Here is a 14,290-nt window from a genome sequence, read left to right as displayed (position 1 = left end):
AATTTTTCTGGTCTGATGAAACCAAGTTGAACTCTTTGGCCTGAATGCAAAGCGTCACATCTGGAGAAAACCTACGGTGAAGCATGGTGGTGGCAGCATGCGGTAGGGATGTTTTTCAGTGGCAGGGACTGGGAGACTAGTCAGGATCGAGGGAGAGATGAATGGAGCAAAGTACAGAGAGATCTTTGATAACTTGCTCCAGAGCACTCAGGACCTCAGACTGGGGCGAAGGTTCACCTTCCAACAGGAAAACAACCCTAAGCACACAGCCAAGACAATGCAGGAGTGGCTTCGGGACAAGTCTCAATGTCCTTGAGTGGCCCAGCCAGAGCCCGGACTTGAACCCGATCGAACATCTCTGGAGAGTTCAGAAAATAGCTTTGCAGCAACACTCCCCATCCAACCCGACAGCTTGAGAGGATCTGCAGAGAAGAATGGGAGAAACTCCCCAAATACAGGTGTACCAAGCGTGTAGCGTCATACCCAAGAAGACTTGAGTCTGTAATCGCTGCCAAAGGTGCTTCAACACAGTATTGAGGAAAGGGTCTGAATAATGTAATTGTGATATTTTATTGTTTGTTGTACATTTGCAAAAATGTAAAAAAAAAACTGTTTTTGCTTTTGTCATTATGGGGTATTGTGTGTAGATTGATGAGGGGGAAAACAATCTAATACATTTTAGAATAATGCTGTAATGTAGAAAAGGTCTAGGGGTCTGAACAATTTCCGAATGCACTGTATATACCTACAGTGCAGATATTTTTCAAATATTTAGATATTTTTTATTTACATTGTGGTCCCTATTATTTATGTAAACACACATACATACATACATACAGAGATAAGAAAAGACAAGAAAAGGTTCTACTGTTCACACATTAGCCAGCTTTTGACATTCTTTCAAAAGTGGTTATGGTTGGTATGGTAGTTTGTTCTACTCAACAGTGCCGGTATATACAAATGTGTTCAAATGTGCACTTGCCAGAGTCTGTAGGCTGTCTATAGCTAGGTTTCCATCGAACTTGGGACAGATTTTCATGTGATTATTCTGAAAAATAAGAAACCCGCACACTGCTCTTGATCGTATCACTTTTCTTTATTCTAAAATCTGCATCAAAACAATATGCGCAGTTGTGTTTCCATCAAATGTTCTTGTTGCACATAAAAATGACTTTTGCGGTTAAATTCCCAAGTTCCAAATAAAAAATACAAGGGAAATGGGTTTCCATCACATGTTCAATTCTTGGCCTACTGATGGTGTTGTTCCAAAAAAATGTAATGTAGGTATAGCGAATGTGCCCTCTGATATTGGCATGTGAGCTCTAGCCAACAGCTCACAGATACAATGCGGGTAGAGCCTATGAGATTATTATGGACACAAGTATGAGATCATTTTTATTTGTCAAACAGCAGCCATGCATCGATCATCATGTTACCACAATAAGACTGTGCCTTTCTAGACCTTATAAACTGTAGAGTAGACCCACAACTCATCCAAATGGAACGAAACATTCGAATCACAATAACATGTTGTGTATTCACTTGAAAACAATAATGCAATTATTCATTGCATTGTGGTGGTGTAGGGTAGTCTAGGTAGGATAATTGTGTTGTCCCTAAACAAGATCAATAGGGGAGCCTCATGCCTTCGCTGTTCTTTCATGTGCATTGATGCACCTGGCCTCCGCTGCCTATCAGCTATTCTTTTTTGTTCTTGTGGATTCATATTGAAAATCGATCCAGCTTTGAATGATTTTATGTGTGGTATGATCGCTAGTTAGCCTATTGCAGATCTGGACAAACGATCCGCCTACTACTGTTGTCACTATGAATGGTGGATAGAGGGCGGGATAGACAGACTGGTAGACTTCATTGACCTGTGGGATAGTCAAAGTTAGCGCATGGAAAAGCGTGTTGCATATGGGAAGTACCAGAACATCTTGATAGGGGAGGCAGCTGCAAACATATGAGGAAATGTGGCTAGGATGGAAGAAATTATATCGTAAAACCTGCAAAATAGCAGATGTAAACCAGGGGGAAAACACTACCCTCCCCTGTGCCCAATAAAACAAAAAACCTGTCCTCCCCAAAGCAACAAAAATAAAGTTGGACAACCCTACCATATTTTGGACAACTCCCCCACCCCAGTACATTACTAATGGTCCCTTGTTACGTGCGTACCCACATGTCATTCCCAACAATGGAGTCATTATATTTCGCTACTGTATATTCAATTATGGCCAGGACATAGTGTATAATGAATGAACTTGTTAGATCACAACCATGTTATGCCCATACTCCACCTATTATTTGATACATTGGGGTTACCTCCCTCATCAAACAAACACATACCAGACACTTTGTGGAATGGTGAAGACAAACAATTAGCTAGGGGTGGACTATGGTGTTACTTAGCTAGAGATGGCCATTTGCTTCTCTTGTTTACAGATTTACATTGCTGGTTAATAAGTAATTAGCTATCTAGCTAGTTCACTAACTTTAGTAAGTAGATTCCACTCAACTCAAGGTATAGTATAGCGATTTATTTTATTTCCCAGTTACTTTGCTTATGTATCAAGTTGAAGCTGGGTTGCCCAAGTTGTTCTGTGATTACTGTTCAAGCTAGCTAGCAAGTTTAACAGATGTCTCTGAAACTCTGAAGTGCATCCGTTTGACCTCATGCACTTAACTCAACCAATCACATGACACAACACTGGACTGACAACACTACACTCGAGCATTTGTTAGTTCGGCCATCACTCCAGTGAAGGTGACCAATCTAAGGTTTCTAGACACACACCCACCTCTTTCCCACCAGCCTGAAATTCATTTGAGAGAAAAAAAGAGATTTAAACCCAAAGGTGCCAAGTCTTGAGAGAGAGCATCTTGATAAATTGAGAGTGAAAACTTGACAAAGACATGTGATTAGTATTGTTGGTGGACAATTTGATGCTTTCCCAAAAAACTGTTACATGTTTGAACCATGTTGCTTACGGTTCTATATTTTTTTATTTAGAAATTTTTCTTTTTGATACGTGGCATTGATGTTCTGCTCGCCCAAACTCTCAAGTTTGACCTGTCCACTCGCAGAACACATCCTCTGCTTTCTCGACCAAATCTCTGCGCTATCGACTGGTCTGTATGCTCACGGGATCCATCCTATGCACTCTCAAATCAGTGTTTGCTTGCTCAATTATGTTTTGTCTCGCTCGACAGCGGCATCTCACGCGCAATGGACTTTAGAGGCTGATTATTGTGTGTGTGTGTGTGTGTGTGTGTGTGTGTGTGTGTGTGTGTGTGTGTGTGTGTGTGTGTGTGTGTGTGTGTGTGTGTGATCAGCGGGGTCCCATTTGCTTCAGATGCCTAACATGGATCTGCAATTAGGAGGGAAATGAAGATGTGATTTCCTGTCAAATGGACCCCTCTGTGTCCCAGCCCTAAAACCAATCCTGATTCAGGTCATGCTGACCAGAAGTCAAGCTGGTTCTTCCCGCGTTAGGCTTTGTGTTTTTCATTTCTTTGTCTCCTCCATGATGAGTGGTGTTATGTCTGATTTTGGATCAGCTGTGATTGTGGTTTCTTCCCCAGGCTAACCCTGTCCTATTCTCTTCTCTCACCAGGTGTCCTGAAGCTCAGAATGAGTGCTGTAGGGGAAAGTGCCCTGGAACCTGCCACGCCAGAGTCCCGCAAGAGGAAGGGCTCACCATGCGACACCTCAGAGCAGAGGTAAGAACATGGTGCATTTACCTTTTAATCACTTAGCAGACACTCTTATCCAGAACGATTGACAAGATGATGATGACGACGACGATGGTCTTCATTGCCTTTTCAAGAGTCAATTCTTTCCAACACTACATATACTCAACAAGAAGTGTCCCCTCAGAAGTACAGTATAACCTTGCTACTACCCTTCAGATTTGTTCTCTCATGTTCATCTGTGTTTGCATAGTAACCCAAGAAGCTACCCGCTTCTATGGCCCTGATTGGTGTTGAGGAATAGGAGTTTGAGCCTGTGCACACTTAGCTTGAATTCTTGTGTTATCATGTAGTTATGTCAATGGCAGATTTGTGTGAGAATTTGAGATATTTTTAGAGTCTACAGTGCATTCTGAAAGTATGCAGACCCCTTGACTTTTAACACATTTCGTTACTTTACTTGAACCCGATCGAACATCTCTGGAGAGACCTGAAAATAGCTGTGCAGCAATAATCCCCATCCAACCTGCACAGCTATTTTCAGGTCTCTCCAGAGATGTTCGATCGGGTTCAAGTCCGGGCTCTGGCTGGGCCACTCAAGGACATTCAGAGACTTGTCCCGAAGCCACTCCTGCATTGTCTTGGCTGTGTGCTTAGGGTCATTGTCCTGTTGGAAGGTGAACCTTCGCCCCAGTCTGAGGTCCTGAGCACTCTGGAGCAGGTTTTCATCAAGGATCTCTCTGTACTTTGCTCCGTTCATCTTTCCCTCGATCCCGACTAGTTCCCCAGTCCCTGCCACTGAAAAACATCCCCACAGCATGCTGCCACCACCATGCTTCACCAGGTTTCCTCCAGATGTGACTCTTGGCATTTAGGCCAAAGAGTTCAACTTGGTTTCATCAGACCAGAGAATCTTGTTTCTCATGGTCTGAGAGTCCTATAGGTGCCTTTTGGCAAACTCCAGGCGGACTGTCATGTGCCTTTTACTGAGGAGTGGCTTCCATCTGGCCTGATTAGTGGAGTGCTTCAGAGATGGTTGTCCTTCTAGAAGGTTCTCCCATCTCAGAGGAACTCTGGAGCTCTGTCAGAGTGACCATCGGGTTCTTGGTCACCTCCCTCAAAATCTCATTATATAAATCTGCTAACTCTGGAGAAGGCGACAGGAAAACTTAAACACAAAACAGAATAAAACGTATTCAAGCTTAATATTTTGAAGCTTGTTGAATGGGAATGTAAACTCATACGTACAAATGCCATCATCAAAACAATTGTATGTATAGTAAATTGTATTCAATCTTTTCTCAAAAAAAGATAACATAACATATTCTCTCCCGATTGCTCAGTATTGGCAGGTTGGCCAGCTCTAGGAAGAGTCTTAGTGGTTCCAAACTTCTTCCATTTAAGAATGATGGAGGCCACTGTGTTCTTCGGGACCTTTAATGCTGCAGAAATATTTTGTTGCCCTTCCCCAGATCTGTGCCTCGACACAATCCTGTCATGGAGCTCTATGGACAATTCCTTAGACCTCATTGCTTGGTTTTTGCTCTGACATGCACTGTCAACTGTGGGACCTTTTTATAGACAGGCATGTGATTTTCCAAATCATGTCCAATCAATTGAATTTACCACAGGTGGACTCCAATGAAGTTGTAGAAACATCTCAAGGATGAACAGTGGAAACAGGATGCAAAACAGGATGCACCTGAGCTTAATTTCAAGTCTCATAGAAATAGATAACTATTCAGACCCTTGCTATTGTTATTTTTTTATATGTTTGCAAATATGTCTAAACCTGTTTGCTTTGTCATTATGGGATGGTTGAGGAAAACATTTTTTTTAAATCAATTTTACAATAATCCAGAATCAATGTTCATTGGCACTCATTTTAGTAGTGGCTGCTCTGCTCTGCTCTGTCTGCTCTACTCTGTCTGCTCTGTCTGCTCTGCTCTGCGTGCAATTTGAATAGTTGAGATAAACATTATATTGTTAGAATGTTTAACTTCTCCTCTATTACAGTAAATTAATGTCTCAATGTGTTTGTCCATATTATTATTATAATGTTTTGACCGATTCTGTGGGATGTAAATATCGAGTTGAAACCAAATGTCAGAGAGGAGTATGTGATCTCTCAACTTTGCTGGTGTGAGAGGCAGGCGGAGGGGCTCTGTGTGTGTGTGTGTGTGTGTGTGTGTGTGTGTGTGTGTGTGTGTGTGTGTGTGTGTGTGTGTGTGTGTGTGTGTGTGTGTGTGTAAACCATTGAGGAAGAAGTGAAAATGAGGCCAATGCGTTTCTGTGGGCTTATTTTGGACCAAGCTTGTTGCCTCTCTTCCCGCCTTTAGGACAACGACTCCAATTGTTAGGGCGGAGATGTGCATCTTGCCATTAAATACAGATCTCACACTGGCATTAGTCAAATATAGTCACTCTGACACATATACACACGCACACACACACACACACCATGTTTTCCGTTAGCCATTAATAGCTGGCTGTTTAAATTTTTTTAAAGCAGATAAATAAAATTGGCACCAGATTGACATAGGCTCAGCATGTCCATAAGGCTAGGGGAAGCTAAGATTTGAATTACATTCCCACAATTATATAGGCTAATTAGCCTACTCATGTCTATACATAAATAAATTAAATCATTCAAAATGGGCTACTAAAGCATGAGCTTCGCCTAGCTTTAAAAAACATGTTTTAAATTGCCTACAGTCGGAGAGAAGAAATAGAGAAGAAATAACCCAGGCCTCTACTCTATACGCGCTCAGCCATGCATTCAACAGCCTTTTTTGCAAACAGTGATTGAGTTATATTGTTAATCTGAATTATGACTATCCAATCTACTCATCACATTACGAGTAGTAGGCTATCTTACATAAGTCTGCAAATGCGATCAATCCCATTCTGACCATTCTATCCTGTTTTGTAGGCCAAGTATCCAACCATTCTATCATGTTTACCACATTTCTTCTGCAACTTAATTTCAGCTTCAGCGGGCAAAATAATTGAGAGAACAAGGTCAAGCCAAGCCGTAGTCAGTCCCTGCATTCCTCTAATATCTCACACATGGTCAGTGCAGAGCTAGTAGTCACTCTCAGCTCTTAGCCAGGGTTGCTCTCAGCTCGTAGGGCTTTCAGTGTTAGGATAACTCAGTTAACTGCTGGGCTGTTGCTAGAGTGCGGATGTGGATCTGAGTGCATCCACTGTGTGTGTGTGAGAGTGAGAGAGATTTCAGTTAATGCCCTGCTAGGTGGAACAATAACACACTGGCAGCAGGTTTAATCCCCCTCTCCTCAGCTGTTCTCTTGCTATCTGCACTGGTCTGCTTTTCTGCCCTGTCAGCGCTGGTTTCTCCTGCAGCTCTCTGCTCTGGTCCCACTGCCCCCCCCCCCCTCTCTATGTGCTGGCTACATATAAGCCATGAATTATTGAGAGGCCCGCTGCCCCTGTAGACCCCCCCCCAGCCCTGATCCTTCCCTCCATCCTTCCCCGTACTCGTTGGTACCAACCCAGCAGCGGACAGTCTGCCTGGATACTCTCTGATGAGCCCATGGCTGCGTTCCAATACTCTACAATGTCATCTCATTCACCTCTTTGTCTCCTGTCCTTCAGGAAATCCTTCAACTCCTGCGCGTGTCTGTTGTACTCTCGAACTAGAACTCTGTGTGTTTCATGAACTCTTGTGTCAGGTCAAGTTATCCTTTATGTTGCGAAGGAGGATTCATTTGGTTGCAGCTAACACGCCATAAAATCACTTTCAGCAAAGTTCTGAACATTTCTCAGAAATAAACCTAAACTGTGTGTGTGGCTGTCCCTGCAGTGTGGAGAAGCGTCGGCGGGAGCTGGAGTGTCGTTACATAGACGAGCTGGCCGAGCTCCTGTCTGCCAACATGGGCGACATGGCCAGCCTCAACGTCCAGCCAGACAAGTGCCACATCCTCAAGAGCACCGTGGACCAGATCCAGCAGATCAAACGGCGTGAGCAGGGTGAGCACCAGCACATTAGACACACTTTCTCACTCACTAATCAACCACTCATTTGCATACAAACATGTGCTGTCTTGTTCTCTCTCTAGTACACACACACATTTGTTTTACTATCCTTGTGGAGACCAAACAATTGATTCCCTTTCAAAATCCTATTTTCCCTAACCCCTAACCTTAACTCTTAACCCCTAAGCCTAAAATAGCCTTTTTCCTTGTGGGGACAGGCCAAATGTTCCAACTTGTCAGAATATTCCTTGTTTTAGTATCCTTGTGATGACATCTGGCCCCCACAAGGATAGTAAAACAAAACACACACACATGCTCCCATTCTCACTCTCATTCCCCTCAGTCACTTTACTGACCGACACGGTCACTTCACCCCCCTCACTTATTTACTCATTTGCTCTTTTTTCCCCTCAATCCCCCAGTCCCTCTAAAGACGTCTAGGTCGCTCTGTGAATTCTGCCCAGCCGTAGGGACCCCTGAGAAATCATGCTTCTTAGTCCACAGGGCTGAATGACAAACCATACTAATCCCACCTTTAACTCACAGAAAGCTGTGACGCCATTCTGCTGCATCTTGTGGATCCTTACATCCCCATCCACACGTATCCTATGTTACTATACTTAATGCTTACCAGAGCCGTATCTCTGTTCTCTATAGGCCCATATTGCTCTGGTGCTTATGTATCATTGCATGCATCTTTTGTACCCTCACATATCATTAGTTCTATGCATCTGGTAGGGCAGCGCTCCCAGTTAGTTCTACTTAGTGGCGGCGCTTGTTCTCCCAGATCGTCTCTTAATCAGTAACTGGTCAGTGTTCAATGGAAAAGCCATAAAACAATAAGAGCCAGAGCATTGGTGTTTGTTCCAAGTCGCACTAATCACACACACACACACACACATTCAGTGCACACACACACATGCTCAGACACACACCAGGGATTGACATTTAAGTGTTGCCTATTGCCTGGGGCAGGTGAACTGAGCAATCGCGAAAGTTAAGCCTGCTCTGAGGTTGCCCCACTGTGCAGCTGAATAACTTTTTTAAATATAGTAACTCAAAAGAATTCCCGTAGCCTAAAACGGATCTTTCTGGTTCCTCCGCATTATTTAAGTGAAAGAAAGACAATTCATGGCATTTATGGCAGTCAGGCAAGTTGAGCCTGTTCTGAGATTTGTTTTTACTAACAACAACCAAAGCACAAAGATATCCAGTACTGATCTTTCTGATTCCTCCCCTAATGTGTAGGAGAAAAGCAGGCAGTATATGGTACTTCTGTGTATAAATAGATAATTTACAAAAAAATACTCTTGACTTCTCCGAAGGGTAGTGCTTAAGTTGTAAATGTCTAGGTGCCAGAACAGAAAGTGATTGTGAGAGGGGGTTGACCTGGGGGGGCCCCTGAGGTACCGGAAAGGATGGAAAAAACCCACCTTTATAATAAAGCAGTGCATATGATATCATCACATTTGCGTAGTGACATAGAGCATTAGAGCCGAGGCCCTTAAAGAAGGCTCTCACATGGGGAACCGTTTTTGGCCTTTAAAAAACACATTTCATACAATTATGACATTTTATATGACTGGAGACTTTAATAGAATCTTTTTTAATACCAAACAAATGATCAAAATGACAGTTACAGGAAATTATAGTCCTAGAAAAGCTTTCACCGACTTACCCAATGATGTGCAGCTCAACTTGCCAGTACTCTCATGCCAAAAGCCTATCTCTTGTTTTACTTTGTAAAACAATGTTTACTCGATAGACCTGTTTGGAAGTTGATAAAATATTTTGTCAGCCTACTGTCAGATTAGACTTTTCTTTGAAGCTGGAACCATTCGCTTTCCAACCTATGTTTTCCTGCGATTGCTTTTGAGCTATTTCAAAAGACTTGTTCTGGCTGAATGGCGTTCCCTGACAGATTTGCTGTGCGTTCCCGGGCTATAGGCCTTATGATTGGGGAAAATAAACACTATCCACAGTTAGGCTATAATGTTGCGCAAACCAAAATCTGCGTTTTCACATTACGTTTATTTATGGGGCAGGAGAATTAACTCTGATCACTTTTATTAGAATTTTTACATTGCAAACTCATTTTTTATTTTTCATGTAGAGGAAGCCTACTGGATCCCGGGAAACAAAATTTTAAAAACGCAGAGGTGCCGGATCCTGTTCCGTAAGGATCCGGCTCAAATAAAGCACTCCCGAAGGGCATGTGCCTTTCAAACTTTAATGTCAATCCCTGCATACTGCCAGTATGGGATTAGCCATAGGTGTCACTCTACAGCAGTGGTAGTACTCACTAATATGTTTATTAGTGAGTACTGCCATACCCATCGGAGAACGGTGGTTAGGGGGGGGGTACAGAGTCAAATTGATTCATACAGGATATCAAATGTATTCATACATTAATCAATCTATTCACTATCAAGTAATTTGTGTCAGAAACAAATCAAACTAGTTTGATTCTGGCCTTATTGCCAATATCTCAAAAGATAATACAAAGATATGTCAAGTTCCACTCTGAAGGAAGTCTGCTTTGGAGTGATTGAAATGCATCATAAATGTATTAGAATAACTCTGTTCAGATCCATAACTCCTCTTCTAATGAGTCCTGCTGGTGCGTCCTAGATAGAAGCATAATATACGTATATTTTCCTGAGAGTCTGAGCTTTCAGGGATGGGGTCATAGTCGATAATAGCTCCAACTGCTCAAAACATAGTCAAATTTGAAGCAGGGACATGATTTCAAGATGTGCGCTTTTCCCGCTACATTTGTCCCAGCCACTAATAGCGGATATCGAAGGTTACTTACATAACTACAGTTCTATGAACTAAGGGGGACATTCAGATGACTGAGGAAAACATGCACAACAAATGTATTCAGAATATTGCTGTAAGCTGCCAATGAAGTTGCCGAGAGTTGCTCAGTGACTATGGGGGCGTTAAAGTCATCTTACAATAGTATAATTGGGTGGATTGCTGTCAGTGGCAGCGTTTCATTCCATGTATTTTTTTATCTGATGACTTATTCATCAAACCAGCATGAGTAATGTACAGTGCATTCGGAAAGTATTCAGACCCTTTGACTTTTTTCCACATTATTCTAAAATTGATTAAATATAATGATGAAACGTATTATCACGTTTACATAAGTATTGACCTTTACTCAGTACTTTGTTGAAGCACCTTTGGCAGCGAATATAGCCTTGAGTCTTCTTGGGTATGACGCTACAAGCTCTGCACACCTGGTATTTGTGGAGTTTCTCCTGTTCTTCTCTGCAGATCCTTTCAAGCTCTGTCAGGTTGGATGGGGAGCGTCGCTGCGCAGCTTTTTTCAGGTCTCTCACGAGATGTTTTCTCGGGTTCATGTCCAGGCTCTGGCTGGGCCACTCAAGGACATTCAGAGACTTGTCCCGAAGCCACTTCTGTGTTGTCTTGGTTGTGTGCTTAGGGTCATTGTCTTGTTGGAAGGTGAACCTTCGCCCCCAGTCTGAAGCCCTGAGCGCTCTGAAGCAGATTTTAATGAAAGATCTGTCTGTACTTTGCTCCATTTGTCTTTCCCTCGATCCTGACTAGTCTCCCAGTCCCTGCCGCTGAAAAGCATCCCCGCACTAGATGCTGAAGCATGACGTCTATAGGTAGAACGAAAGGCCCCCATTGCACGCCCTCACCTCTACATCCCCAGGGCCTGAGCCACTCTGAAGTGTACAATCAGCTTGTTTGTAGGCCTAACCAGAGCCCTGAATACATTTTGAGTTCTGAACTTGACCTCGGCAGAAGAGTGTTAACACTGTTTGGACATGACCTCTCACCCGTTTTAACAGAGCTTCTCACAAGGCAGCCTCCCTCCAGCCCCTGACATATAGCCAGTGTTGTCTCAGGGTCCCAACCCATCTTGTTATCATTCTCAGCTCTATGTGTTTGGGGGTTAACACACTCTTAGAAAAAGGTTAAGTTAGGGTAAAGTATTGTTCCCTGATGTACAAAAATATCAAAATACAGATACTGTACCTTCAGAAATACACATCTCACTGTACTGTTCATTACCTTTTAGGGTACTTGTCAAATCAAATTGTATTGGTCACATACACATATATAGCAGATGTTATTGTGGGTGGAGCGAAGTGCTTGTGTTCCTAGCTCCAACATGTGTGGATAATCTAGTATAATGCTTCATTTTTGTACCAAATATTTTGAAAATAAAGGTACAATCATCACACACTCAAAAACAAAACTGTATTTTGTGTACACGTTGTGTACCTTTTTGATTCTTGATGGTACTAATCTTAACCTTGTCTAAGCAGAAAAGCTACAAATTAACATTGTATTGAAAAAAGGTAAATATTTGTACCCACCATAAGGTACAATGATGAAGAAGAATTGACCATTTTATCTACAGAATCTAAGTACTGTGTTATAATGGTGGGGCCTCATTATATTGGAGGCGTGGCTTAGTGGGGGGCGTGGCTTTCAGTAATTTTTTGAGGCGGCCAGTCTTGAATCGAAGTGTTGTACCAGTTTAAGTGGTTTATGGCTTTCTTAATTAAAGTTCTAAAGCCTAACATAACATGTGACAGTAAATAGCTGTAATTAATATTTTACAGACCTTACCCAACACAAACCTCTTGGCATAATGTGTAAAGTGTTGGCTTGTCGCAGGGCCCAGGTTTGAGTCCCAGGTGGGGCTACCCCCTGAATTTGCTACATTGGTGTCAGAAGTGGGATGGCGGAGAGGCGTGTATACTTGAGGCACTTGGTTTAAAGAAGAGGACAATTTGTGCCTATTCAAATGAACAAACTGTTTTGTCACTGTGGTGACACCCCAAAAATTCACGTGTACCTTTTCTAAAGGTACGCTTTTGTACTCTATGACTAAACTCAGCAAAAAAAAGAAGCGTCCCTTTTTCACGACCCTGTCTTTCAAAGATAATTTGTAAAAATACGAATAACTTCACTGATCTTCATTGTAAAGAGTTTAAACACTGTTTCCCATGCTTGTTCAATGAACCATAAACAATTAATGAACATGCACCTGTGGTACGGTCGTTAAGACACTAACAGCTTACAGACGGTAGGCAATTAAGGTCACAGTTATGAAAACTTAGGACACTAAAGAGGCCTTTCTACTGACTCTGAAAAACACCCAAAGAAAGATTCCCAGGGTTCCTGCTCATCTGTGTGAACGTGCCTTAGGCATGCTGCAAGGAGGCATGAGGACTGCAGATGTGGCCAAGGCAATAAATTGCAATGTCTGTACTGTGAGATGCCTAAAACAGCACTACAGGGAGACAGGACGGACAGCTGATCATCCTCTCAGTGGCAGACCACGTGTAACAACACCTGCACAGGATCGGTACATCCAAACATCACACCTGCGGGACAGGTACAGGATGGCAACAACAACTGCCCGAGTTACACCAGGAACACACAATCCCTCCATCAGTGCTCAGACTGTCCACAATAGGCTGAGAGAGGCTGGACTGCGGGCTTATAGGCCTGTTGTAAGGCAGGTCCTCACCAGACATCACCTGCAACAATGTCGCCTATGGGCACAAATCCATCGTCGCTGGACCAGACAGGACTGGCAAAAAGTGCTCTTCACCAATGAGTCGCGGTTTTGTCTCACCAGGGGTGATGGTCGTATTTGCTTTTATCGTCGAAGGAATGACCTGTACTCTGGAGCGGGATCGATATGGAGATGGAGGGTTCGTCATGGTCTGGGTCGGTATGTCACAGCATCGTCAGACTGAACTTGTTGAACTACCCTCATCCTGACATGACCCTCCAGCATGACAATGCCACTAGCCATACTGCTCGTTCTGTGCGTGATGTCCTGCAAGACAGGAATGTCAGTGTTCTGCCATGGCCAGCGAAGAGCCCGGATCTCAATCCCATTGAGCACGTCTGGGACCTGTTGGACCGGAGGGTGAGGGCTAGGGCCATTCCTTCCCCAGACATGTCCAGGAACTTGCAGGTGCCTTGGTGGAAGAGTGGGGTAACATCTCACAGCAAGAACTGGCAAATCTGGTGCAGTCCATGAGGAGGAGATGCACTGCAGTACTTTATTTATTTATTTTAATTTAATTTGAACTTTATTTAACTAGGCAAGTCAGTTAAGAACAAATTCTTATTTTCAATGACAGCCTAGGAACAGTGGGTTAACTGCCTTGTTTAGGGGCAGAACAACAGATTTTTACCTTGTCAGCTCGGGGATTCGATCTAGCAACCTTTCGGGTTACTGGCCCAACGCTCTAACCACTAGACTACCGGCCGTCCCAAATGCAGCGGTCACTTTTGATTTTGGCACCCCCCCCCTTTGTTCAGGGACACATTATTCAATTTCTGTTAGTCACATGTCTGTGGAACTTGTTCAGTTTATGTCTCAGTTGTTGAATCTTATGTTCAAATATTTACACATATTAAGTTTGCTGAAAATAAACACAGTTGACACTGAGAAGATGTTTCTTTTTTTGCTGCATTTATATGTAAAAATGATGCTAAAGTTATGAACTGCAAGGGCACAATTAAGTATCTGTAACTAATAGTTTAGTGGGCCACTACAGTGAAGAGATTGTGCCCCTTTAAGTACAATTCA

The 14,290-nt window shown here is 42.9% G+C and overlaps 1 protein-coding gene across 4 annotated transcripts in view; it reads left to right on the top strand.

The window, feature by feature from the left end:
* The window catches only part of LOC109866207 (nuclear receptor coactivator 1), a 95,590-nt gene that overhangs the window by 52,642 nt on the left and 28,658 nt on the right, over positions 1-14,290 (top strand). For all 4 annotated transcript variants that reach the window (XM_031800216.1, XM_031800214.1, XM_031800213.1 and 1 more), the window contains 2 exons: positions 3,621-3,726; positions 7,520-7,686. In XM_031800216.1, the coding sequence (XP_031656076.1) occupies positions 3,638-3,726; positions 7,520-7,686 (256 nt within the window). In that variant the 5' untranslated portion in view covers positions 3,621-3,637. The remainder of the gene's footprint in view (positions 1-3,620; positions 3,727-7,519; positions 7,687-14,290) is intronic.

Source organism: Oncorhynchus kisutch, linkage group LG21, assembly GCF_002021735.2.
Source record: "Oncorhynchus kisutch isolate 150728-3 linkage group LG21, Okis_V2, whole genome shotgun sequence".
Classification (NCBI taxonomy): domain Eukaryota; kingdom Metazoa; phylum Chordata; class Actinopteri; order Salmoniformes; family Salmonidae; genus Oncorhynchus; species Oncorhynchus kisutch.
Note: the sequence above shows the minus strand (reverse complement) of the source record. Positions and strands in the feature narration are given on the sequence as shown.